The following is a 26,459-nucleotide window of genomic DNA, read 5'->3' as shown; positions in this document are numbered from 1 at the left end:
AAATGTTGACTAAATTAACTCAATTGTGCAGCTGTTTCTTTTCAGACACTGTGCACGTGAGTATGAAAACCACAGGAAAGATACATTTAATGGTAAATAAAAACTATTCTAAACAGTAAATAGTCTGGTTCTGTGTGAAGGTAAAACAAATTGGCCGACCAGCACTTCTAAAGATTTCACATTAACAGTGTATTTTGTCCATTAGTGGTGAAGTTATCACCTATATGCATTAACATGTTAGCAGCATTTTCTGATAATCTGATTTAAACCATTTATGAATGATGATCATATTCTGTTTTGCACTTCAATTTGTTTTTTTTACTGGTTATTGAGTCTAAAAGTATTTTTCACAAAATAAGATGATCAAATCCGGCATTATTTCCACCTGTTTCTAACAACAACAAAAAACTTGTTTCATGAACTTTTTAGAAATAAGTTAATAAATGTTAATAAATAAATATTGAAAGAGAAATCAGGAAAAATGGCACCTTATTCTAGAAAACATATATTTAAACAAAGTTTGATTTTTGAGAGGTTTGCACTAGAAATCAACCCAAACCATCAGACAAAAAAAGTAACTAGTGTACATGTAAAATAAATGTACTAAATGTATAAAATAAAAAAATTAATGTACTGTACATTAGTAAAAAAGTACAATGTTTATCTTAAATGTAATAGAGTAGACGTATAGAGTAGCATACAATGGGAATACTCAAGTATAGTACAAGTATGTCAACATTCTCGTTAAGTGCAGTTCATTTCCGTTTATAAGTGAGTTAATTAGTCACAGGTGATTATCACTTTATGTCAGGTGTTTTTTTCTAACAGGTACATTTCCCCAACTGTCTGAGTGACGTCATGGGGATGGGCAGGTCACGTGGTCGCGTCAGAGGGAAACCTGTTGGTTTAATGTTACTGAAATGGGAGAGAAGAAGAAGAAGAGGAGGAGGAGAAGGAAGGCAGGCGAGCAAGGTAAGTTAGGCAGAAGAAAGACCGCATTTACATCCCATAATCAAAAGTATTAATCACTGCGGTGAGTTAGACATCGATTAAGAGTCGTTCGTAGATTGAAACGTGAACTTTTAAAATCGAAAAATCAACTAAACGTAACGTTTTGTTATCTTTCCGGGCAGCTCGAGGGAAGTTAACCGCCGTTGTCGTAACACAACTTGTTAAAAACAGTCACTCATAGCGACATTTTAGACAGCTTCAGTCTGTATCACTTTTATAAAACAACTTAAAGCACGATAATAACTTTAAAAAAGTGGACTTCATGTGTTAAATTTACTTTTCCCTTGACCGAGCCCTCTGGCTGTGAGCCAACATTTGTTGTAACGTTATTAGGCCTCGTTGACTGCAGACACATTTATTACCTATATGCTTTGGATTGAATAGTATATATATATATATATATATATATATATTGTCTGTATGTAAGTGTCACGTTGTTATATCAGAGCTGACACCTGTATTATTACAAAGCAGTTTCCTCATAACAGGAGTAGGCGTCTGTCTGACTCAACCTGATGATTAATTAGTGCACAACTGTTCACCTAACTGTCCTGCACGTGAGCTGGTATCCTGAGAGGAAAGTACTAACACCACACTCTGTACTCTGTATACTCTGTGTACTCTGTGTACTCTGTGTACTCTGTGTACTCTGGTCCTGTGTTCAAAATATACTTTAGTAAAAGTATTATTTTAGGAAAATGTCAATTCAAGTACTGATCATGCAAGAATGGCCCATTTTAGAATATATTATATTATTGGATTGTAATTATCGATGCATTAATGTCTTCATCACTTTAATTGTACGGCTTGTAAAGGTGGATATCATTTTGATTACTTTATATACTGCTGGGTAGAATAGTGAAATCATCAGTGGAGGTGGAGTAAATAGTCAAATGCTTTACATACAAAGTACTAATACCACACTGTAAAAGTTCTGCATTGAAAATGTTACTTTCCTAAACGTTTACCTAAAGTATTAAAAGTACTCCATGCAGAAAAATGTCCCCTGTGACTGTTATACTATTATATGTATTATAACATTACATTATTATTACATGTGCATTAATGTAAAAGCAGGATTTTACTGTTGTAGTTGGTTGAGTTGAGCTTTGAACTATTTGGTATAGGACCGCAACTAATGATTATTTTCATTATGGATTAATCTTCTTGATTATTTTCCAGATTAATTGTTTGGTTTGTAAAGATTCTGCCGTCACAATTACCCAGAGCTGAAAGTGACAAGTTCACAATGTTTGTTTTGTCCAACCAACAGTCCAAACCTCAACATTATTACAAATGCATTGAAATTATATAAATTATATTTTTGAACTGTTGGTCGGACAAAACAAACAAAGAAGACGTTTCTTTGGAAAATTGTGATGGTGTTTATTCTCATTGGTTGCGGCACCGTCTTCACATCTCAGACCTTCATATCTTTTTTGTTTTTACAGGTGAATCTTCGGAACTCTGTATGTTCATACAAGGTTTGCATTCTGACCTGCAGGCCAATGTAAGTCGTGTTGAGTGACTGCGTATGAAAGAGGTATTCAAGCACAGTTCATATTATTTTTTTACCTCTCGAGATCATGAAAGAAATGGGCTTTTAAGGGCTGATTGAGTGTCAAGAATGTGTTTTTGTGCTGTCTGCAACAACTACTGGTAAGTTGAGCATTGCTGTGCATAACACATGAGCGCTTTTTATTACAACAACAACAACAACAATGGGGGAAATTGTGCTACGTATTTGGGTGCAGCACAAAAATGCATTCTTGACTCAGCTTGCATGGAGGATGCTGGGATAACATCTTCACTCATGAGGGCTTTTTCTCTGGTGACCTCAGGTACTTGGGGGTTAACTGTATCTGTTAGGTATGTGGAGTAAACAGACTTTGCATGAATGATAATCTTGAATGTCTAATTTCATCAGTCTGGGATTTGTTTTTATCTTCTGGTTTCTATCTCTTTATATTTCCTCTTTCTTTGCTTACTCAGTTCTGCTGATGATTTGAATTGATGATAATATGATGACAGCTTAAACGATTCATTGATTGACAGGAACATAAAAAGGTTCCTGCCTCATTTGTGAGGATTTACTGCTTTTCTATATTTTTTTATGATAGTAAATTGAGCATGTTTGAGTTTTGGACTGTTGGTTGGGCAAAACAAGATATCATCTAAAAACATTACCCTATCCTTTAACCGCTTATTTGTTTGGTCTATTACACATTAGAAAACAGTGAAAAATGGCCATCGCATTTACCTAGACTGGAGATCAAGGAAATATCTTTAAATGTCCTGTTTTGTCCAAAGATATTTAATTAACAGTGTTATAAAACATAGAAAAGCAACAAATCCTCATATTTGAGTATCTGGAAGCAGCAAATGTTTGTAATTTCTTCAAAATAGTTTACAAACAATTTTCTGTTGAGCAACTAATTGTTTCAGCTTTATAATAAAAAAAAAGAATTACTTGCAGTTCAAAGTGAAACACATTTAAGCAATACTGAATGTGTGTGTATGTGTGTGCTCTCAGGGACCATTACCATCCTCATGTCCAATGGAGGAGGCTTTTACGGACGCACTGAGCACATCCGCCAGTCGCCCTATTATGACCAGGTGCCACCAGGCTCCTTACCCCGATCAGACTCCTACGATCTGCAGCCGCTGACAGAGCAGACGGCGGCTCGACTCGCTCAGAGCGCAGACCCCCTCCCTCCTCCGCCTCTGCCAGACCAGCCTCCAGTGGGCCCTGAGTTTGATCCAAGTGGCAGCGAGTACAACGTAGACCCCGACCACGACCCCGCCCTCGACATTAAACCGGTCCACCGCTTCATCCCTGACTCCTGGAAGAACTTCTTCAGAGGAAGCAACCGCAGCAGTAACCAGGCGTGGTCAATGCCTTCGTCCTCAAGTAACAACAACAACAGCACCACTGACGGAGTGCGCTGCTCTCCTCCACAGTCCCCTGTTCCGGGATCATACCGAGATCCTTATGGCGGATCAGCCGGCAGCTACAACTCACGCAAGGAGCTTCTGGAACTACGGGATGCCAATGAGTCCGTGTCAGGGCGCACCTACCGCACAGGTCTAACCTACAGCGAGCGGGTGGATGAGTACCATCTGCGCTACGCCTACATGAAGTCCTGGGCAGGGCTGCTGAGGATTCTGGGATGTGTGGAGCTCCTTCTTGGAGCAGCTGTGTTTGCCTGCGTCTGTGCTTACATCCATAAAGACAACGAGTGGTTCAACATGTTTGGATACTCGTCTCCTGGAGGAGCGTACGGAGGAGGTGCATACGGAGGAGGTGCATACGGTGGTGGCACAGGTGGGTCCTACTACTCAGGCCCTAAGACCCCGTTTGTGTTGGTGGTGGCAGGACTGGCCTGGTTGGTGACTGTGATATTGCTAGTGCTGGGGATGACTATGTACTATCGCACCATCCTGCTGGACTCCAACTGGTGGCCTCTGACTGAGTTTACCACAAACCTGGCGCTGGCAGTGCTGTACATGTCAGCAGGTAGGTAACGCAGCTGAACACCTAAATTACAAATGCATATCCTCTTTTACTCCTGATGCATCTATGCAGATAGTTGTTCAGGTTTTTTTATTTATGTATTTCATTTATTTGTAAGGAACTGTGTACAATATTAAACATACTGTCACCAGTTGATATATACAGATTTAGATTACAGGTTATTTTCAATAATAAAATGCAGACTGTGGTTACAGAGTTGGTTACCTTTTTTATTTTGCAGACTCAAAACGGTTTTACGGATCATAGTTCCTAATTTGTCTCAATTTTTTTATTTGATTAATTCTAATATGATTTTTCTTAAAATTAAGATTTGGATCCATAATAACTACAAGATATTTAAAGGATAAGTTCAGCCTCTTAAATATGATCATTGAAGGGTGCAGTACCTCAACCTATTACAACAGTTGCATACTTTTACTTAAACAACATTGTGAATGCTGTTCTTTTACATGTAGCGTTGTAAATGTCCATGTGGGGCTTAATCAAGTAAAGAATCGGAGAACTTCTTCCGCTGCTGCAGGAAAGAGAAGCTGCTCTTTTTTTCTTTCTTTTTTTATCATAATTTCCAAGACGGATATCTCAAAGCCTGGACAAATAAGACCAAAACTATCTTTATTCGTAGAGATCACTCAAGGATTTCTTTCCATACAAGAACTGCCTCTTCATGGAATGTTTGCGTTTTGTTTACCAGGCATTGTCTATGTGCGAGACACGACCCGTGGAGGGCTCTGCTCCTACCCGGTCTTCAACAATGGCATCAATGGGGCGTTTTGCAGAACAGAGGCAGGCCAGACTGCTGCCATTATCTTCCTGTTTGTCACTCTGGTTGTGTATCTGATCGGAGCCATCGTGTGTCTCAAGCTGTGGAGACAAGAAGCTGCACGCAGATACCAGGAGAAGCACGGCCAGGAGGTGAGACCTCTGACAGCTTTATTTTGTTTATAGGGTTTGGTCCTGGGGACTATTCCAACCCTATCTATCACTAATGGCTAAAAAACAGGATACAAACATGTTCACACACACACACAAACTGCAATACAACAACAAACCGGATCATTTGCACACAGGCTTACTGCTGTGGAGGAATGAGTAGGAGGAGTTTGTGAGTCCTACCTGTGGTGCACACACAGACTAGTTTTAACAAATGCTGGTTTCTGAGATTCACACTGTTTGATATATATACATATATATATATATATATATATATATATATATATATATATATATATATATATATATATATATATATAAAACTCCTGTTTTGCTGTCTTGGTTTTTTTTTTTGTATTTTGGTCACAGAAAGTAGTCCCCCTTGTTAAACCACAAGATGATGTTTTTAGCCCTTGGTTTATTCTGCAGATATAACAAACAATAACATGTTAATTAGTGAGCTTTAAAGATGGTGGATCTTTGGACAGGGCCAGGCTAGCGGTTTCCTCCCGTTTCCAGTCTTTATGCTAAGCTAAGCTAACCGTCTCTCAGCTGTAGCTTCATATTTAACAGACTGACGTTTGAGTGGTCTTCCTATCTAACTGCAAAAAAGTGAATGTCTGTTTCCTAAAATGTCAAAACTATCCCCTTAATAGTAAATCATCATTATTAGCTTAACAGAATTCTATTTTTGTATGTTTTGTATGCACAGATGCATCCCTACGACATGCGAGCTGCACGATCATTGGTGAGCATCCTGTAATGCTGTTCATTATAAAAAGCATAATACAGAAATAACTAGTTTGACATATTTAGTAATCTTTTCTGTTGCTGTGTCTCTGAAGATTGCTCCAGTTTCAGCTCCTGCTCCCAAAGATCCAGAGCAGATCCAAGACTCCTCAGTGGTTCCCATCCGGGCTGCTCCAAAAGCACTTCCACCACACATTTTGCAGGGAACGATACCATCAGGACACATTCCAAAACCTATTATTGTGCCTGACTACATTGGGTAAGTGCTGCCAAAAGAAATACCATATACTGTGTGGTGAGCTGCGTATGCAAGGAGATGTACAGTAGATACACTATACAGTAGGACTGCAAATTATGATTATTTTTTACTATGGATAAATCTACAGATTGTTTCCTCAATTAATCATTTGGCCTTTAGACCCCAAAGAAATAGAGTTTTATACGAATTGATTTGGTCTGGACCAAGGGAAAAATAAAACGTTGCTACTTTTTCATTTCTGGTCAGATTTGTGTTTGTAAAAAATATGAAGTTGGTGAGCTACAGGGGCACCCCTGTCAAAAAACCTTGAATGGACTTAGTGAACTGACAAAGTACATGAAGTTTTAGCAAATATTTACATTTAAGGAGCTGGAACCAGTGAACTTTTGACATTCTTTATTGATAAAAATTGACAGAGACATACATCGATTATCAAAATTGATGCATAATTGACGTTTTGATCTATTACGACCCCATTTATCTGTTACTGCTTTGGTAAGATACTGAGTAACTTCTTTGTGTTGATACTTGTAATACAGTTTACTCTCATTGCGTTACTGAAGTGTTGTTCTTTGCCTCCGTCCTGCAGGAAGTACCCAACGATCCGCTCAGACGAGGAACGGGACCAGTACCGAGCCGTGTTCAACGACCAGTACGCAGAGTACAAAGAGCTCCACTCGGACGTGCAAGTTACCGTAAAGAAGTTCGATGAGATGGACGCCATGATGCGCAGTCTGCCCCAGCAGCCTACCAGCCAGATGGTGATTGGTTACGCACTCAAAATAATACTAATCGTGTTATTCTCTTAGTAGAGAAGCACACTGGACTGTGCTTTGCATTGAAATACAAAAGTTATAATTAACCCTGCGAGACTGATTGCATCAGTGTTTGGTTTTATGAGAGGGGGAAACATTTTGGTCAGAGACTTGATTGTGTGTCTGAATATTGCACCCAGTCCTTTTTGTTGTTAAAATGTTCCCCATTTCCCATCTCATAACTTCCTCTGTTTGCACTTCCTGTTCCTGCTGAACTTCCCCTACACCCTCGAATTTCTTCTCTGCTCCATCCAGAAGCACCTGATTTCCATACATGTTAAATGGTTGTCCTGCAGATCACTCTTTAAACGTCTCTTTTCTCTTCCTTTAGGAGGTTGATCGCATTAAGAGAATCCTTCAGGACTACCAGAGGAAGAAGAATGTGAGCCTATTGTTGATGCTTTGTATACACGATCTGCTGCCCATGTTTATGTTCTAGAGCGGCTGCTGAATCAATGCATTGTCTTTCAGTGAAGATCATTTCCACACAGAACCTTAATACTGTATTAGATTAACGTCTGATGTTAACCAACAATGTGTTGGTCCGTGATTCAGTACTTTCTGACTTCCTGTGGCTCTCAACTCCAAGCCCATTGTTTCATACTGAAGACATAAATCTTTAAAAACCCAAATATATAGTTTCATTAAAATAACCTCAGTAATTTAGTTAATCAGCTGATCACAGTAGGTTTTATTAAACAGTAGTGTATTTGTCAGGGACTACTTTCAGTGGCAGATTAATCCACAGTTTTGGGGCAGCAGGACGGTGAATGTGGGTTCGAGTCAAAATAAGTAACTGCCTTTTGAACAGCTGAAATAATAAGTAAATAATAATTAAATTAAAAAGCCTGAAAAAAGCCCCGTTAATTTAATGTTTATTCTCATCTGTGTTTCTGCTATATCAAACCAGGACCCGACTTTCCTGGAGAAGAAGGAGCGCTGCGAGTACCTGAAGAGCAAACTGTCACACATCAAACAGAAGATCCAAGAATACGATAAAGTGATGGAGTGGAACGACGGATTCAGCTAAACCTCTGAGGCGTCTGTACTCTGGCTCACCACCGAACACTAATACAGAACTGTAGCTCACAGCTGAGCAGTGCTGGTGGGGAAACTTTTGACTGGAGAGTAAACGGGAGGTCTTTTAAATCTGTGCAGCGGATGTCGTCTGTGTTTATTAAAGCCCACAAGTAGAAGCAAAGGGGTAGAAAGTTTTATTCTTAAAGAAATAACTTGACATTTTGGGAAATAAGCTTGATCACTTTCTGGTGGAGAGAAAGTAGATACTGCTCTCATGTCTGGAGGAAAACTATAACGATACATCCAGAAGCCAGTTAGCTTAGCTTAGCACAAAGACTGGAAGCTGTTGGGGCTCTTGAGTGTCTACTTTCAGTATAAACATTACAATTAGCCTTTTTAAAAGGAGTTATGTGCAGGACTATTGTCTTAGAAATAGTAATAGCCCAGCACACGTAATTTTACTGATTAAACAAACAATATATAAGATGTTAATTAACAAGCTAGGTGCTAGTTGGTGGGTTGTTGGACAGCCTGTTCTCAGTCTTTATGCTAAGCTAACTGTTTCCTGGCTATAGTTTTATGTTTAAATTATATGATCGTGATGTTTATCACTTCGCCTGAAAGCTAATAAGCACTTTTCCCAAAATGTATATATATTAATATATATATATATATATATATATATATATATATATATATATATATATATATATATATATATATATATATATATTAATGATAATGTGACTATGATTGTAGCCGAGTCTCACCACTTAATATGATAAAATTACACTGGTATCCGATGTGAATGTTTGCTTTTAAGCAGTGGGAGATGGAAAAAGAAGGTTAAAATGAAAGATGCTGCATTATTTCTCTGCTGTACATTAGTCCACATGTTTGTCTGTTTACATCAATTTCACAATTTTTAAGCCTGAAACGAAAACCACTGCTTCTCCGGACAAATCCCCATCTAGCTGGTTTATTGAACGGATCGTTTTAATTGCACACTTTGTCTTCTTTAATGTGTTTGTCTCAATCTGGAAATATGCATGTCTTATTGTAGAATTTTAAATATTTCATGTTGTGTGTGTGTTGTAACACTTTGTTCCACCATTTCACAGATTACAAATGTACTTTATAGTCACTTAAGTGCCTAAATATCTCCATTGTATCTTCATTATACCACTGTAAACATTGGACCTCTGGATTGAATGGAAATGTTATCATAAGGTCTGTGTTTTTTATTATGTTATCAAGAAAAGTTGTACATATGTTGCTGTAAATGTCCATATTCTTTCATAATTTAAACTGATCAATTGGTGCTTTTTGTCGCAAGAATACAGTTTTGCTTCTCTACTGATGGTCTGTGGTCTTTCTTTATTCATCAGCAGGCAGGCACACTTTCTTTTACTGGGAAAAGGAAGAAGAAAAAACTGAATAAAGTTGAAAGATTTTATCCAGAGACAAAATAAGTAAATTAAGGTTTCTGTAAAAATGTCAAAACATCCATTAGTGTTTTATTATTGCAAATTGTTGTGTTTTGGACTTTTAGTGGAAAAAAACAAGCTATTTGTATATCCATCCATCCATCCATCGTCCACCGCTTATCCGGGATCGGGTCTATTTGTATATGTTACTTTTAATTCTGCATACTTGTGATTGGTGACTTTTCTCTATTTCTCTCACATTTTATAGACCAAACCATTCATGGATTCATTAAGAAAATAGCCATCTTAAGTGATTGGTGGACATATATCATTGGACATATCTGTATAAGTGATATGTGTATATAGCTATGCTATTTTATCAAATAAAATCATCAAATCAAATGTATTTATATAGCCCAATATCACAAATTATACATTTGTCTCAGTGTGCTTTACAGACTGTACAGGTTACCACACCCTCTGTCCTTAGACCCTCGCATCGCACAAGGAAAAACTTCCTAAAAGAAACCCCATAATTAAAGGAACCTCAGTCACGATTCATGATCCTGACGTAAACTTTATCAGTGGCAACCTGCCACATGAGACACAGAAACTCTGGGGATGATGCCCGGATGCTGAGTTAGTAACATACATTTACATAAATACATACAGATAGAGAGGGGAGGAGAGCAGGGAGGTGTCCCCCTGGCAGTCTAAGCCTATAGCAGCATAACTAGGGGCTGATCCAAGGCAAACCTGAGCCAGCCCTAACTATAAGCTTTATCAAAAAGCCTTTAGCCTACTCTTAAATGTGGAGAGTGTGTCTGCCTCCCGAACACAAACTGGAAGCTGGTTCCACTGGAGAGGAGCTTGATAGCTGAAGGCTCTGGCTCCCATTGTACTCTTAGAGACTCTAGGAACCACAAGTAACCCTGCAGTCTGGGAGCGCAATGCTCTAGTTGGTTTATAAGGTACTATGAGATCTTTAAGATATGCTGGAGCCTGACCATTAATTGCTTTGTAAGTCAGGAGAAGGATTTTGAATTCTATTCTGTATTTTACCAGGAGCCAGTGCAGAGCAGCTAATACAGGAGTAATATGATCCCGTTTCCTTGTTCTTGTCAATACACTTTTATTTGTTTTTTATCTTGTTTTTTCTTTCTTATCACTTTTTTCCTTTCCTTTTTTATTCTTTTACTCTCGAGCTGCTGTAACAAGTTAATTATGAATTGATTTTATCGCCATGTAATCTCTCGGGCTCTATATAATAATTCAATGATCAATAGTATTATTATGAACAATGGACTCCATACTAATGCAATGTACACTTTAATAAAAACTTGACCTGCTTCAGTAACATACACGGTATCATACACACACACACACACACACACACACACACACACACACACACACACACACACACACACACACACACACACACACACACACACACTGTTATGACTGCCCTTTACTGAAGCAAGCTACTTCAATGGAGGCTGAGTGGAGACTTCCGGTGTCGTTAGGAAATACGACACCTGTCATTGGGGCGGGGCTAAATTGACCGAGAGCGGCGCTCACCTGGGTGTGGCCTGGATTGTTTTTATCAGCAGCTGCAGTTTCAGTTGAAACATTTCAGGTGGAGCAGAGAGACAGACAGATAGACAGACAGGTGAGTGTCTACACTTCAGCACCAGAGGCTTCTTTGAATTTGAGGTTATAAATCCCTAATAAGTTGTTACCTGTAGCGACAGCAAACAGGTGTGTTGTTAGATACGACCTTAAATCACTTATCTCACGAGCTGCAGCTCCGCTGTGCTGTCAAAATAATGTGTTAAATTGTGTTAAAAGTGCGGAATTATTATGAATTAAACCGTAACAATTGGTTGAATATGTTGTCTGACACTTTATTTCGGATTAAACCGGAACTTTTGTAGTTTTTATAGTTTTAAATGACGTGAATATTCAAGAGAAGAGATGTCTCAGTCTTATCTGATCCACAGCCGCGCCTAACCTGGCAGTGAAAATGGCTGTTTTAAATCACACAGCATGTTATGATGTTACCAGTATGATTTTACAGCAAAGCTGATACAATTAGTCAATTTGTTGATTGACAGAAAAATAATCGGCACCTGTTTTTATAATGTATTTAACGTGGTGTGTAATTTATCAAGCAAAATGGCAAAAAAGTGTCTAATTTCTTAAATGTGAGCAATTGCTGCTTTTGTCATAGTAGACTTATCTTACTTAATATTTTAGGTTTTGGAGGGTTTATTGGAAAAACATTCTACAGACCAATCAATAAATGAATCATTAGTTGCAGCTCTATTTCAAATATGTTTTATGAAGTAAATCTGTCCTAACAACAGAAACATTCTTGCAGATTCTTCCGAGCAGCACCCAGTGGATCCAGCAGTCATGTCCTCGAGGCCCAATGGGAGTCCACCTCCCTACGAGTCAGATACTGGATAGTGAGTCTCTTTTAATGAATATACAGTAAACCTTCTTGTTTTTGATTTACTGTATATGCTTCAAATATTCACTGAGCTCAAGCTAACGACAGACATGACCACCCTCGGTATGGAAGCAATCAGTATCAGTCTGTCATCTAAACTTTTCACGTTGCCAATTTGAGCAACTTTGTTGTTTTTAGCTTTTCAGATCTGGAAATAACCAATTTGACTTTCATCAATTTTAATAGTATTAGTATTGGACAGTTGGATTTTCTACATATTTCAGTGGTGTTTTAATTCCACAGTTAAACATTAAGTTGTTTATAAGATTCTTTACTTCCATGTTGATTTAATACATGAAACTCAGGGATGTTCCTGTTACTCTCTTCACAGTAACGTCCCTCCCCAGCCAGCCTATTCCTACTACCCAGATGACGAGTTCCAGCATTTCTACCGCTGGACGTCTCCACCAGGCATCCTCAAAATCATGTCCATCATCGCCATCGTGATGTGTGTGGCCATATTTGCTTGTGTTGCCTCCACGCTCGCTTGGGACAGTCAAGGAGCTATGGGTGGCTTCGGCGGAGGCTACGGAGGCGGAGGTTACGGAGGCGGAGGTTACGGAGGCGGAGGTTACGGAGCCGGAGGCTACGGAGCCGGAGGCGGTGGCGGGTACGGCAGCTTTGGTGGTGGTGGATATGGAGCTGGAAACAGCTATGGCTATGGTGGGCTCGGAGGAAACTACAATGACCCCCGGAAGGGCAAAGGGTTTATCATCGCCATGGCAGCCATCACCTTCATCGCCTGCCTGGCCATCTTCATCATTGTCGTGTCTCACCAGAGCCTATCGGAGAGCAGGAAGTTCTACCTAGCTGTCGTGATCATCAGTGCCATCTTAGCGCTGCTAATGCTAATAGCTGCTATAGTCTACTTGGTAGCGGTGAACCCCACGGCTCAGTCCTCCGGATCAGCCTACGGCAGCCAGATTGCTGGTCTATGTGCTCAGTACCAACAACCACAGACTTCAGGAGTGTTTGTCAATCAGTACCTGTACCACTACTGTGTCGTGGAGCCACAAGAGGTGAACACACATTTTAATTTCCTCGTGCCTTTTATCCGTAGAGGAGGATTGGTTGTGTTTGTAACTCACTGGTTTGTGTCTCCTTTCAGGCCATCGCGGTGGTGTTCGGCTTCCTGGTCGCCATCGCTCTCATCATCATGCTCGTCTTCGCTCTGAAGACTCGCCAGAAAATCCAACACTACGGCAAGAGCAACATTTTGTGGAAGAAGGTGAAGGTTTTCGAAGATCAGCCGCCTCAAGATGTAGAGGCATGGGTGAGTTAATTATTGGACCTGATTTAGAGCTGAAATAATTAGTTCTCTAGACGAGTGAATGTTTTAATCATTGTTTTTGCCATATTTACAGAAAGAAAGAAAATGATCAATCAATAAAATGTCAGAAAATAATTAAACTTCCTAAAGCCCAAAATAAAGTATTCAGATTACTTCAGAGATATTTCTGTATAAGTAATATATTATACAATGTTTCTTCTCCCTGCAGCTTTTTTACCGTGAAATGTGTTTTTTTTCAGATTGTAGCTTATATTGAGTGTAAAATGTTGTGTTGGAAGTTAACACTGACTTTATAAATCACTAAATAATATTAAGAATTATTATGAATTAATAAATAAATATTGAATTTAATTAAAATCCTCACATTTGTGAAGCTTACACAAGAAAATATTTGTAATTTTTGCTTGATGATCGACTTGAACGAGTTGATTGATAGTAAATGAAATCTGCAACTATTTTTGATGATTTGAATAATAATTATTTAAGCACAATTACCAGACATTTGGTAGTAAAAGTGATGATCCAAGCCTCTTGTTTCACACATGAACTGAACATGTATGTGGTTTTGGACAAAACAATCAATTTAGTCTGTTTTTTTAATGGGAATTTTTATAGACCTTGAAATGGAAAAATTATCAGCAGATAAATCAAAAATAAAAGTTAATTAATGAAAAAATAGTTGCCAGTTAATTGATTGACAACTAATCCTGTCAGATATGAACTCTTTCAACAGGTAGAATCAGAATAAGCTATCAAAGCTGATCTTTTAAAAGCTCGTCTCAGGTAAAGTGTCTCTCTGGAGAAGCAGCAGTGAAGTGGTACAACCAGTTTAGTGGCAGAGACCTGTTTATCACTGGGGGAGGGGAAGTGTAAAGCAATAACCTCTTGGTTTCAAGGTGTGGCATGTACACAGACGACAGTTTCAATCTGATGCTTATATGTCGTGTTGGTAGAAAGAACTCCCAACAATAAAAACCTGGACTTTTTACTGTCTGCATAGTCAAACATTATTTTCATTGCACGATGAATCATACTTTTTGAAGCCATTTTTAGAAGTGTTTTGCAACAAGCTTCACATCTGACACACTCCAAGTGTAGCGATGAGTAGGTGAGTCATTTTGTTAATAGTTGTAAGTCATGATGACAGTCGGCGCAGCAGAGTTCTGAGTTCACTGCAGAGCAATGAAGAGGAAGAACAGGTCGGACGGGTACGCTTAACCAACCAAACCCAAGCAGACACATAACACCAGTAACATGATACTGGGAAACCTAGAGGCATTTATTTTTTACTGGAGCTTGTGGGAACCCATCTGGAAAGTGCTGAGGCAGTAGGACTGTAGCGACCTGCAGAACATGCATGTTGTTTTGGAGTTGTTCAGCCGGGTGTAGCTCTCCTATATGCTGCACTTTCAGAGGACAAGTCCACACAGGCTTATCATACCAGAGTTGGTAGAGATCCAACATGTTCGTTCGAGGAAGCACTGTACTTTATACTGTAGATTATTTGGGTGGAGCTTTATTTAGTTTAAAGTAACGTTAGAACTCATGCATTTTAGGGCTGCAAAGATTTTAATTGTTTGATCTGAAAAAAGTGAAAAATGCCTGTTATAATTTGCTATAATCCAAGTTAAAGTTGTCAAATGTCCTCGTTTTGTCTGACCAACAGTCCCAAACCTGTCATGTAGTCAGTTTTTCATTTCATTTGAGTAGCTGGAACTAGAAGATATTTGATATTTTTGTATTTATCAAGTATTTATTTTTTCTCCTAAAGGTGAACAATGTGTCCGCTAACCCAGAAGCTCTCCCGTTGTCGGACTACCCTGAGAAGCTGAGAGGCTCCAGGAGTTACCTAGATGACGAAAGCACCAACTATGACAAACCCCCGCACAGCTACACCCCACAGTGAGTATGCACTGGGACAAACAACTATAATGAGTGAAGAGGAAGTGTGTGTGTGTGTGTGTGTGTGTGTTGTGTGTGTTGTGCACCAGCACACTGCAGATGGCAGCATAGAGAGAGTTACACTCTGTCCCAATGCAATACTACATACACATTTTAAAGGGTTTTAGCCTTTATTTGTAGAGAGAAAGAAGAAGCAAGGTGACATGCAACAACAAAGGTCACACAGCTGCAATCAAACTGTAGGACTTTGCAGTTACATGGTATGTGTGTTACACCAGAAGACCCCAGAGATGCCTCGTGTTTGTGTCAGCGTGCTCGCTCATGCTGCAATCTTTGAATATCCTTTGAATATACTGAATGTTTAGTGTGATGTTGGTGGGTACAAGGGTCCCTGAATGCAACACAGAAAAGTTTCTCACAGGATAGAAACATTTTTTTAAAGTAAACACTTTTTTATCAGAAACACAACGTTGACATATCATTACCTTTTTTTTTACGTTGAGCTTGTTTGCAAACAGTTTCTTATTTACACATCCAGCAGTTACAGAGCAACATAATGATTAACTTGGCTTCTTGTTTGTGTCCGCCTGAAGAATATTCGCTCTCTTTTAGCTCTGTTTTTAGTCTCTACCAACTTCCATGGTGCTAATATCCGGCTCTTAAGCTGCCAAATGCTCCACTATGTTAAGCAGCTAGTCTCTAACTGTCTGTCTGCTGTTTGCTGCTGCGCAGGTCGTGTACAGTGGCTTCTTACAGCAACGACACAATGTAAATGCGAGGGGAGCTGCAGATTCATCACTATGAGCAACAACCTTTAATAGTTATTATAAAAATATAGATTACAGCCGCGTCAAGTCTAATTGGTAGACGTAGCTTTCAAAATTTAAATCCCTTTCTGCACATCTTGCTTTGTTTCCTGTTAATACAGAATGTCATCAAGTATAAACAAGTAGTATGTTAAGAGCATTAGTGTATAGTTAGTAGGTGAGTTGGGGCCTTAATTCGTTTTTTCTTTAGATAGCTGCCGTCAGAAAAACCAGCGGGAACTTGTTGTTCAGCAAAAATGTGGAACAATCTGTCTTTTATTCTTCAAGGAGGAGAGTCGGCAAATATACTACACAGATAGCACGAGTGTTGCAGAATGAGCTTCTCTTTTTATTGCTGTGGTCATAAACATTTTGGCCAAAATTCATGAATCACATTTTCTTGCAAGACTGAAACGAAGTGAAATACTTTTGTGCCAATTTAGGGAATGTGACGTATGTGTGAGGGACACAGGCAGTCATTGTTGACCCGCTTACTCATTCAAGACGAACTGATAAACTGAACAATATATTTTACTTCCTCCTACGTCTATGATGTACAGACACTATTTCCTCGTGTAAGGTCAACATCTCCAACTGTAAAACAAGTTGCAGGTGTAGGAGGACTGAAACACTTAGGTTCTGTACAATTTAATCTAACAATATGAATACTGTACCTTGTCCAACAGGCCTGCAGAAGAGAGCCTGCCTTTGCATAATGGCGTTCCCTACAGCAGTAACTCAGAGGTGGCCAGCTCCCAGGGAAAACGCAAAAAGAGACGTGCAGGCCGGCCGCGTCGGGCCGATGGACAGGAATATGAAACCGACTACAACTCCTCCGGAGACGAGCTGGACGACAATGACTTTGACGTGTAAGGAGGAAGTAAAGACTAATTTCTCGGCTGCCACAGTGTAAAAGTCCAGCATTTAAAGGTTTACTTAAGTACAAGCTGAGAAATATAATCAACCAAATGTAATTGAATTATAAAAAAATATGCAGAATGTTTTTAATATGCAACACAATATAAAGAATTATCACCACAGGTGGAGCTGATTTTATATATTTTATATGATGATCATATTTTGTTAATAATTAATTTGAGTCCACTAAATAAGTTAAATAAGATTATTTCAACCTGTTTCTGACAGAAGACATCTTGTTTCCAGAACTTGTGATTGTGAGAGTATAAGTATAAAGTAGCACAAAGTGGTTCTTAAGTACAGTATTTGAGTAAATGTACTTAGTTACTTTCCACCTTTTTTTACTAGCTGAAACTGGTCGGCTAAGGTAGCTAACTCTCTCTGGTTTTCTTCCTCAGTGAGTACCCGACCATAAGAAGTGAGCCGGAGCGCAACGACTACAAGCGTGAGTTTGATCGCGACCACCAGGAGTACAAAGACCTGCAGGCGGAGCTCGACGCCCTCAATAAGAATCTGTCAGATGTCGACAGAGAGCTGGATGATCTGCAGGAGGGCAGCCCACAGTACCTGGTGAGAACTTATACATAACATATTTTATATATACTGTGTATATATAGGAAATATTGTTAAATGTGAGATTTCGATGACCTAATTCCATTTTGCAATGTGATAAATTGTTGATGCACTCTTTACCAGGATGCTTTGGATGAGTACAACAGGATAAAGAACATTAAAAAGGTATGTGGGATCAGAATACAGATTTAGCATGGCAGTCTAGTTATTTGTTTACAACTCACTCGCTGTTGATCGTGTAACTCACACTCGTTGTGTCTCCACTTTACTCCCATCATCGCTACAGTCTCCAGACTATATGGTGAAGAAGCGCAGGTGTAAATATCTGAAGTCCAAACTGAACCACATCAAGAAGATGGTCAGCGATTACGACCGCAAGGCCTGAACAACTCCTGAACAACTCCTGTCTCCGAGACGGGACAGAAGAGACTAAATCTGGTTTGGGGGTAATGTTGGAGGCTTTTCTGACCGCAGCAGAGGGCGGAGCTTCACTGATGTCCATCGAACACCCAGGTTTCCACAGTCTGGTAGCTGGTGCAACATTGCAATGTTTTTTTTTTTTTTATAGTGTTGATGCAAAGTAAACAAAGATTCTTTCTTGTATTAAGCCACTGTTTGTATTATCAGTATCACATGCCATAGATACTGTTAGCTGTATTTATTTTGCCTCATGTTATCGTAAATCATCTATTCGGAGGGGACACAAACTGATACCCCGACCGTTCGTTTTTAAAAGCTGTTTTTATATTGACTCATCGTGAGATTCTTAAATTGTAAGCTCTTTTTTTCTCATTTTAAGCGACATAAATGTGTAAATATGTGGGAAACACTGCAGTTGTTTATGTTTTTAGCAGTAAGTTCACGTGTGTGTGTGTGTTACGGTGTGTTACTTTATGGATGGTAGAACAGACGGACACTTTTAAATGTATGCTTAATGAATAGTAATGATTTGTGATACATTTTTATTACAATAAATTCATTTATTGACATTTTTTTTTGCTGTTCTTTCACAGTAAATGTGGCTGACGATGGCTTCTAACAGACATAAATTAGGACTCATTGCCACAATCTGTAGAAGTGTTATGTGATAATAGCAGCTTTCAACTCATTCTGATCCGGTATGTTGCCCTCTTCCACAGTGACCTTTATGATGGTACCACTGGGGGAGGCAAGTGTCAGGAATTTTCTAATTCTACACATTTTGATTTTAAAGCTGCACTAGTCAATATTTGTTATATTAAAAATAGATAAAATGACCATGCATAATGCGAAAGGTGTCGTTTTGAAGTGAAAAATCCAAGACTAGGATGATCCCTTCTCTTTTAGCTTATTGTTTTTGTTCTGAACAAGTTAACGCTCACATCAACCCTGTTTTCTATTTTTTAAAAGCTCAGTTAAACCTACTATATACACTTCCTGTCGAATACAAAGCTGAAGAAAGACGAATAGTAACATCTCACTAAAGAGACAAATATTTTTCTCTGAAGGTGGTGGAGACCAAAACAGCTGAGAGAAGAGTTAAACGTCAATTTATCAGCTGTCCAGAAACTTCTTTAAATAAATGCTCTTTATCTGCTAAATGGGCATTGTTTGCTAACATGCTTACCATATAAACATCACAGCCTCCAAATGATCAATAAATACAAGTTTAAAGCCACACTAACATTTTAAATACATTAACAATGGATAAAATGACTGTATAATTTTAAAAGGGTAGCTTGTAGAGACAAACTCGCAGATAAGTATCGCCTGACTGCAGTTCCCCTCAGCTCTGTGAAGCCTTTTAGCTTCTTATAGCATTGTTTTTATTTTGAACCCGTATATTCTGCTCATCAACCCCGTTTTCCAAAAACAAACTTCTGAATAAACAACTGTATACAACCTGTCCAGCACTAAACCACAGACAGAAACGATTAGTAACTTACTGGTGAACATAGTGGAGCGTTTAGCAGCTATAGAGACCAAAACCAGCACTAAAAGGTGTTCAGATGAATGCTAATGTTGTTAGCAGAGTCTGCTGGATATGTAAACTATTTTCTAACATGTTAGCTTAAACAACTTTAAAAAAAAGTGGCAATGAATCAGATGTTTTGAGCTTGCTCTGCTGGCCCCAAGTGGCTGAGAAATCTTAATACGGCTTTAAAGAAGTGTCACAAAACTGCACACTAAAGCCACAGGCACAGTGACGCACGGCACACTGACGCAAAGGAAGGTACCTACAGTTTGAATGTTACATCAATTAGGATGCTTTGTTTTTTCTTGTATATCCTCTTTGGTTGCCCTCATTGAATTTCACCACAGACACTACATCACATGACAAAACATTAGAACACAGACGAACTTCCCTCCTGGCTGAATTTCAGGCTGTGGTTTTAAACTGTTCAGTCTGCATTGAGTGTCTCCTCAGCAGCATCCTCCTGGTCAGCTCTTTGGGGTGCCCAGGAGGAGCAGAGGGAAGGAAATTCTTAAGACCAGACTCTTTCTCACAGATACCACTTCCAGCACTGGAGCTGAGGTTATAAACATTAAGGATGTGGGAGTTGAGGGCCAGAGGTGGCAGAGATCTAGGCCTGGCCTGGGAGTTGTGGTCCAACAAGAAGGCTCCAGACCCTCTGCGCTCATACCCAGCCAACACTCTCCTGCTTGGGCCCGAGGTTGACAGTGACTCCCTGGAGCCCAGTGTGCTGGAGCAATGTAAGGGGGCCAGCCTCTTGCCATCTATTAGGTCTCTTGCTCTCTCCTCAGGCAGATTGTGGATGTCTCTAGCTAGCTGCGGGTCAGAGCTGTAGATGTCCGCCCCAAGCTTGCGCCTCTGGATTATGCTTTGAAGGCTTGACGAGGCCATGCTGTGAAGTGGAGTGCCAAGGTTTTTGCCCCCAGAAAAGGAGGAAGAAGAGGCGAGTGAATCTGTTCCAAGGTTTGCAGCATGGAGGTTAGGGTGGGAGGCAGAGTGGGATAATAGGAGACCTGGTAAGGACATCTTTTGTCCAACATGTTTGGCACATTCATTCTTTCCGTCTACTGCTCTGTCCCTTGCCAATCTTTCTTCGTACCATTTGAAGCTGTCAGTTGTGGAATTTGTGCTGTCCAGTTTGAGAATTCTGGCAGAGATATCCTCAGTTTGGTGGAGGTCTTTGTTGTTTTCTGAAAACAAGGCTGCGTGAGGCTGCTGGCTGAGCAGAGACACTGGGATCTTTAGCCAGGGCTCAGAGTTCAACCTCATGAGTGGCTGCTGCAGGCCGTACGGCGCCACTTGGCCAAGCCTTTGAAACCGTGATGGGGAAGATGGATGGGAGCTTAAACCTTCTTTAAAGGAGAAGACAGAGGAAGTACACTGGGGGGAGGTGATGAGCTGGATTTCAGAGGGAGACGCCGGAGCTGCTGATGCCATTTTGTTCGTCTGATAAAGAGGACCAAGGTGAGGTATGCTGAGGTACTGCTTGGCTTGCAGTTTCCCACATGGGAATTTGTCAGTGCTTATGATGATCACTTCCTTCCCCTTGGCCTTGCAAGTGTCGAGCAACAGCTTCAGAACCTTCAAGTCTCCAGCCATGACTGCGTAGACTAGCGCTGATGTCTCGGACTGATCCTCCAGGCTGATGTCCGCTCCACTAGCCAGCAGCAGGGACACCACCTCGGAGCCGGCCTGCTCCCGGCAGGCGTGCATCAGCGCAGAGCGACCCTCCTTGTCCTGGATGTTGGGGTCCGCTCCTTTCTCCAGAAGGAACTGGACCAGCTTGACCCGGCTGGCGCTCTGGGCATCGGTATGCTGGGTCCTGCAGGCCATCATTAGGGGTGTCTGGCCTTGGCTGTCGCTCTCATTGATGTAAGCACCTCCCTCCAGGAGCAGCCGCGTGAGACGCAGGCGCCGAAGGAAGACTGCTCTTAACAAAGGGTTACCTGAATCCATAGCTACCCCAGGATTAATGCCTTCTCCCTCCATCCCTCTTGGACCCAGCTGGTGGGTTTCAGAGATGTAGTTGGACAGGATTCTGTGGATAATAACAAAACACTTTTAGGGAATTATGTAGAAGTAAAGCAGCAAGCCCCAAATAAACCTTTGATTCAAAAGTTGTGACATTTGTGAAACGGGCACACATGCATTCCCAGATTACACACATTACACACAACAGCAACCCCCCCACTTTTATTTTGTTTATTTATAATTTATTTCCAGTGCTTATCTTTGATCCTCTTTATTTGCATGTGAAAGGTTTTGGAAAAGCAGAACATGTACAGTTCTTGTCTTTTCTTCTTGCATATAGGGTCCATTGAACAGTTCCTTTTCATGCACTCCTCCTCCACAGCACCAGCAGAGGCAGCCACTTTCTATCAGCCTTTGTACTGTGTGTCCTTGCTTCTCTCTATTAGACCCGATAAGGTGGCAGTTACCAATGTCTCAGACGGTAACGTAACATTTTCCTGTATGACTCACAGACTATTAAACTGAAACACGGCAAAGATTTACATCTATTAAGGAAATAAATGATGATGCATGTTGCACCGGAGTGTCAGTCACTTGGTGTGTATTTGTGTGGGCCCCATAAATGTATACTTTACTTTTTAGGAGCTTTAAAACAATGTAGTGTGAGGGACAGAAATGAATCGATGTCATGTTTATGCTAATGTCAATCAAACATTACATAAATAGGCTAGGTGGGCTGGACATCTATATTCTTTCTTTTTGTCAGTAAATCCAATAAAAAGACAAAAAACAACTATAATCTACTACCAAGTATTGTGTGTGTGTGTGTGTGTGTGTGTGTGTGTGTGTGTGTGTGTGTGTGTGTGTGTGTGTGTGTGTGTGTATCAAAGCTTGACAAATCTTCTTCCTCTGTGCCATAGATTTTAATATTACCAAAATCTGTTACTTTGTATATTCAGATTATTAATACAAAATACAAATCAACTAATAAAATAGTGATGTTTTAATATAGATACCTACCCAGCAGTATGTAAAGTAGTTTAAATGAGTTCCACCTTTACGGGCGGCAACATTTACGTGATGAACACCTTAATGCATCAATAATTATAATCTAGTAATATAATATTATTATTATGAAATGGGCCATTCTGCATAATGAGTACCTAAACTTGTAATGCTTTAAGTATGCTAATACTTTTACATATATACATATACAATATAAGCAGACGACATGTTTTCTGTCTTCATCCTGCTGCTGCCGTCAGCGATGACATCATCACTAAAAACAACTGAGCTCTCAGCCACACATGTCCGAGACAAAACACCACCTGCAGGCACCGTGTTTGACAGATGCGATGGAGGTGGTGTGCATTTATTCATGCTGTTCCTTTTTTTTGGTTGACAGTTTCGTCTCATCACTGTTGCAGAGAACAATCGTTGAATCAACACTTTGTTACAGAGCTCTACAGGTTTCTGATCGTTGCCTAACCTCCTAATGTTGCCTATATAAGTACACATTTGAGTTACTTTTTTATGCCACTTTATATTTCTACTCCACTACATCTCTGAGGGAAATGTACTTTTTACTGCACTTGTCTGACAACTTAAAACATCTGCATCAGTAAAATACAACATACACATTAATGCAGCAGTAATATTAATCCATAAACATTATACATATAAATATATATATATATATATATATATAAATATATATATATATAAATATATATATATATATATAAAAATATAAATATATATAAATATATAAATATATATATATATATATATATATAAATATATATATACATATATTTTTATATATATATTTATATTTATATTTATATTTATATTTATATATATATATATTTATATATATATATATATATATATATATATTTGTATATTTATATTTATATATATATATATATATATATATATATATATATATATATATATAAATAGTAAAACACTGACAGGGAACATTTTACTGCACAATGAATACTTTTACTTTTTATGCTTTAAGGACATTTAGGTGGAGCTGATTATTGCTATTTTATATAATGTTGGGTGATTTAATTTACTGAATAACAATGCATCATATTTCATGTGCTCATAAAGGTTTTAAATATAGCTTTCAGATAAACGTAGTGAGGTAATAGTTCCCTCTTAAATGTAGTAGGACTAGCAGGAGGTGGCATAACATAGAAATACTTAAAGTTTCCTGCCATTTATTTCAACACATTGAATTCTTTGGTCGTCATGTTGGAAAACAACAGACTACGATACAAACAAAACAAAAGACATCATTGTTGACTTCAGGAAAAAACAGCACTGTCACGTACCACTCCTCCACAACGGGCACAGCAGTGAAGACTACAGACAGCACAAAGTTCTTGGGGGAGCAACTCACAAACAGTCTGACCTGGTCCCTTCACACCTCCTCACTGGTGAAAAAGGCACAGCAGCGCCTGCACTTTCTGCGCAGGTTGAAAAGAGCACAGCTCCCCCCTCCCATCCTCACCACGTTCTACAGAGGCACCATAGAGAGCATACTGACCAGTTGCATCTCTACTTGGTCTGGAAACTGCAACACCTCAGACTGGAAGTCTCTGCAGAGAGTGGTGAGGACAGCGGAGAGGATCATCGGGACGTCTCTTCCTTCCACCAGAGACACTGCTAATAAACGCTGCCTCACCAGAGCTCAGAACATTATAAAAGACCCCCACTCACCCCCACCACGGCCTGTTCTCCCTGCTGCCCTCTGGCAAGAGGTTCTGCAGCATAAGGAGCAGAACAACCAGACTCTGCAACAGCTTCTTTCCCCAAACCATCAGACTGTTGAACCAGAAACTTTTTCTCCTGAGCCTAAGACTCTTAAATGTATATATTTTATAGAGTGTATATATGTTATTTATATAAAGTACATTTATATTTTAAGTACACATTTTATTTTATATTTATGCATCAGCACCACGACACTTTTAAATATTTATGACCAATTACTCACTTTTACAGTCAGCCAGGACAACGAATTGTACATTGTATAAATCTCTAAATGACAATAAAGTTTTTGATTGATTGATTGAAATGTCACACTTAGAATCAGCTCTAGACCTTTTTATTACAGGTGTTTAGAGTCCCCGAGAATGAGGGTACTGTGTGTGGAAAAAGGACTGTGCATTTCTTTAAATTGAAACTGAAAGTCGGCTTTATCCCCAAACAGTAGTCACTCCTTGGAATGTCTTAATACTTACAAACTGCACTGCACTACTATACGCTCATATTGTACAGTATATTACAGCGCTTTGTTTCCACCCTGCCTGCAGATTGAGAATAGAAAACTCCACTTCACCTGAACAGGCTTTGCACAACACTCATCTTCTATAAGAGCCCACTCACCTCACTGTGTGTGTGTGTGTGTGTGTGTGTGTGTGTGTGTGTGTGTGTGTGTGTGTGTGTGTGTGTGTGTGTGTACGCATATTCTCATTGCCAGTGTGTGTTCATGGTGCACATGTCCGAGCTTTGTAACAGCTCTCCAACAAACAAAAAGATTAAAAACAGCATCACGCAACATGTTAAATACCACAAAGCTTAACATCGTCCGTACATTCGGATTCCTTCAGAGTTACGATCAGATTCTGTCACGAGAAGACAAAATGAAGTTGATAATAAATGTTGTGCTGTGTGTGTACTACTTACCAACCTTCAGTCAGGATTAGTCCTCTCTTGCAGACATTTACTCCCCTGTTGAAGAGCTACGACTGACTGTGAGCAGGCAGTGCTGAGTTGGTGTGTATACGTGTGTGTGTATCTGTGTGTGTGTGTGTGTGTGTGTGTCTGTGTGTGTGTGTGTGTGTGTGTGTGTGAAACAGTAAGTCAGAGGAGACAGTAGCTGCAGCAGTCAAGGTTTTCCAGCTTGTGTTTGCTCCTCAGACAAAGTAGAGTGATACAGGCTTGTCGTCAGGCAGGTCTACGAAATGGTTAATCCATCAGCGCAGCAGCAACAGTAGCAGCAGCAGCTCTGGAGAGTTAACAGAGCGGCAGAACAGGAAAGGTTGACAGAGATGAAACACGTTGAAGGTGAAGCACTATAGCAACCCGGCTGCCACAGCATGTCTGATTTGTCTTTTCATTACAGGACGGCCTGATTCAGCAAAGGCCTGTTAATTGTGAAGCTGCCTCACAGGACTTTTCTTTAGTTACACACAGAAAGGAAAATTGTTTTGTCCACCTTATCAATGACATCTCCATGACAACCATCAAGGAGGCCGAATGACGGCACATGCTGTAATTGTGCTAGAGGAACTGTTCTTTGTGTCTGTGTGGGAGTGTGCATGCACCTGTGTGTGGATAAGATCCTGTGCATATACTTTGCATGCATATGATTTAATTATACGAAACATTTGGAGAATGTGAGCAATTCCTTAATTGATTGATTGTAAATGTGACTCAACATATTGAAACATAAGAAAGAATCCGTAGAGTGAAATGAGAAACACTGTTTGCTGTTAACATTAGATTATGTGAATGTACCGAATATGGAAGATCATTTCTAAAGAGTTCTTGTTAAACTGCAGGAGTAAACGCAGACCGCTTTGGGCATCGTGATAAACAAAATTCTCTGCTGCATGATTTAAAAAAATAAAAACCAACAACACTGTTCTTTGTATCCTTTGCAGACTATTACTAACCAAGCTGTTAATTGTGCAGACCTGTAGCCATAGAAACACTGTGACTTCACGGCGCAGTTCATAAATCCTACACGAGATGTCAGCATCT

The 26,459-nt window shown here is 39.6% G+C and overlaps 3 protein-coding genes across 7 annotated transcripts; 2 read left to right on the top strand and 1 right to left on the bottom strand.

The window, feature by feature from the left end:
- The first annotated feature begins 915 nt into the window (after positions 1-915).
- marveld2a (MARVEL domain containing 2a) lies at positions 916-8,991 on the top strand. Of its 4 annotated transcripts, none has more exons than XM_029444319.1 (9): positions 916-972; positions 2,463-2,521; positions 3,545-4,528; positions 5,238-5,458; positions 6,189-6,224; positions 6,322-6,485; positions 7,075-7,246; positions 7,632-7,682; positions 8,211-8,991. In XM_029444319.1, the coding sequence occupies exons 3-9, from the start codon at positions 3,562-3,564 to the stop codon at positions 8,328-8,330; spliced, it is 1,731 nt and encodes a 576-aa protein (XP_029300179.1). In that variant the 5' UTR covers positions 916-972; positions 2,463-2,521; positions 3,545-3,561; the 3' UTR covers positions 8,331-8,991. The 4 variants fall into 4 exon arrangements, with proteins under 4 accessions (XP_029300179.1, XP_029300178.1, XP_029300180.1 ...); XM_029444318.1 differs by having other exon boundaries at positions 932-972; positions 2,463-2,554; XM_029444320.1 differs by lacking the exons at positions 916-972; positions 2,463-2,521 and adding an exon at positions 2,588-2,852.
- Positions 8,992-11,348: 2,357 nt separating this feature from the next.
- Positions 11,349-18,741, top strand: oclna (occludin a). The gene is made up of 9 exons (XM_029444323.1): positions 11,349-11,419; positions 12,131-12,218; positions 12,594-13,281; positions 13,371-13,535; positions 15,325-15,455; positions 16,948-17,130; positions 17,578-17,749; positions 17,876-17,917; positions 18,039-18,741. Exons 2-9 carry the CDS (start codon positions 12,166-12,168, stop codon positions 18,135-18,137), a joined length of 1,533 nt encoding a protein of 510 aa, XP_029300183.1. The 5' UTR covers positions 11,349-11,419; positions 12,131-12,165; the 3' UTR covers positions 18,138-18,741.
- On the bottom strand, positions 18,247-25,616 carry ankrd34ba (ankyrin repeat domain 34Ba). 2 transcript variants are annotated; one of them, XM_029444321.1, is made up of 2 exons: positions 25,380-25,616; positions 18,247-21,744 (listed from the first exon to the last, which is right to left on the bottom strand). In XM_029444321.1, the coding sequence occupies exon 2, from the start codon at positions 21,693-21,695 to the stop codon at positions 20,112-20,114; it is 1,584 nt and encodes a 527-aa protein (XP_029300181.1). In that variant the 5' UTR covers positions 21,696-21,744; positions 25,380-25,616; the 3' UTR covers positions 18,247-20,111. The 2 variants fall into 2 exon arrangements, with proteins under 2 accessions (XP_029300181.1, XP_029300182.1); XM_029444322.1 differs by having other exon boundaries at positions 25,384-25,616.
- Between the last annotated feature and the right edge of the window lie 843 nt (positions 25,617-26,459).

Source organism: Cottoperca gobio, chromosome 12 (assembly GCF_900634415.1).
Source record: "Cottoperca gobio chromosome 12, fCotGob3.1, whole genome shotgun sequence".
In the NCBI taxonomy this organism is placed as follows: domain Eukaryota; kingdom Metazoa; phylum Chordata; class Actinopteri; order Perciformes; family Bovichtidae; genus Cottoperca; species Cottoperca gobio.
This window is presented reverse-complemented; position numbering and strand designations above follow the sequence as displayed.

Bases quoted from the DNA above. Each gene is read 5' to 3' on its own strand.
- marveld2a (XM_029444320.1), top strand. From the start codon at position 2,699: ATGAGCGCTTTTTATTACAACAACAACAACAACAATGGGGGAAATTGT. The intron at 2,853-3,544 runs GTACTTGGGGGT...GTGTGCTCTCAG, and splicing joins TTTTTCTCTGGTGACCTCAG to GGACCATTACCATCCTCATG. The intron at 5,459-6,188 runs GTGAGACCTCTG...TTGTATGCACAG, and splicing joins AGGAGAAGCACGGCCAGGAG to ATGCATCCCTACGACATGCG.
- ankrd34ba (XM_029444321.1), bottom strand. From the start codon at position 21,695: ATGGAGGGAGAAGGCATTAATCCTGGGGTAGCTATGGATTCAGGTAAC.
- oclna (XM_029444323.1), top strand. From the start codon at position 12,166: ATGTCCTCGAGGCCCAATGGGAGTCCACCTCCCTACGAGTCAGATACT. The intron at 12,219-12,593 runs GTGAGTCTCTTT...CTCTCTTCACAG, and splicing joins TACGAGTCAGATACTGGATA to TAACGTCCCTCCCCAGCCAG. The intron at 17,131-17,577 runs GTAAGGAGGAAG...TTTCTTCCTCAG, and splicing joins GACGACAATGACTTTGACGT to TGAGTACCCGACCATAAGAA.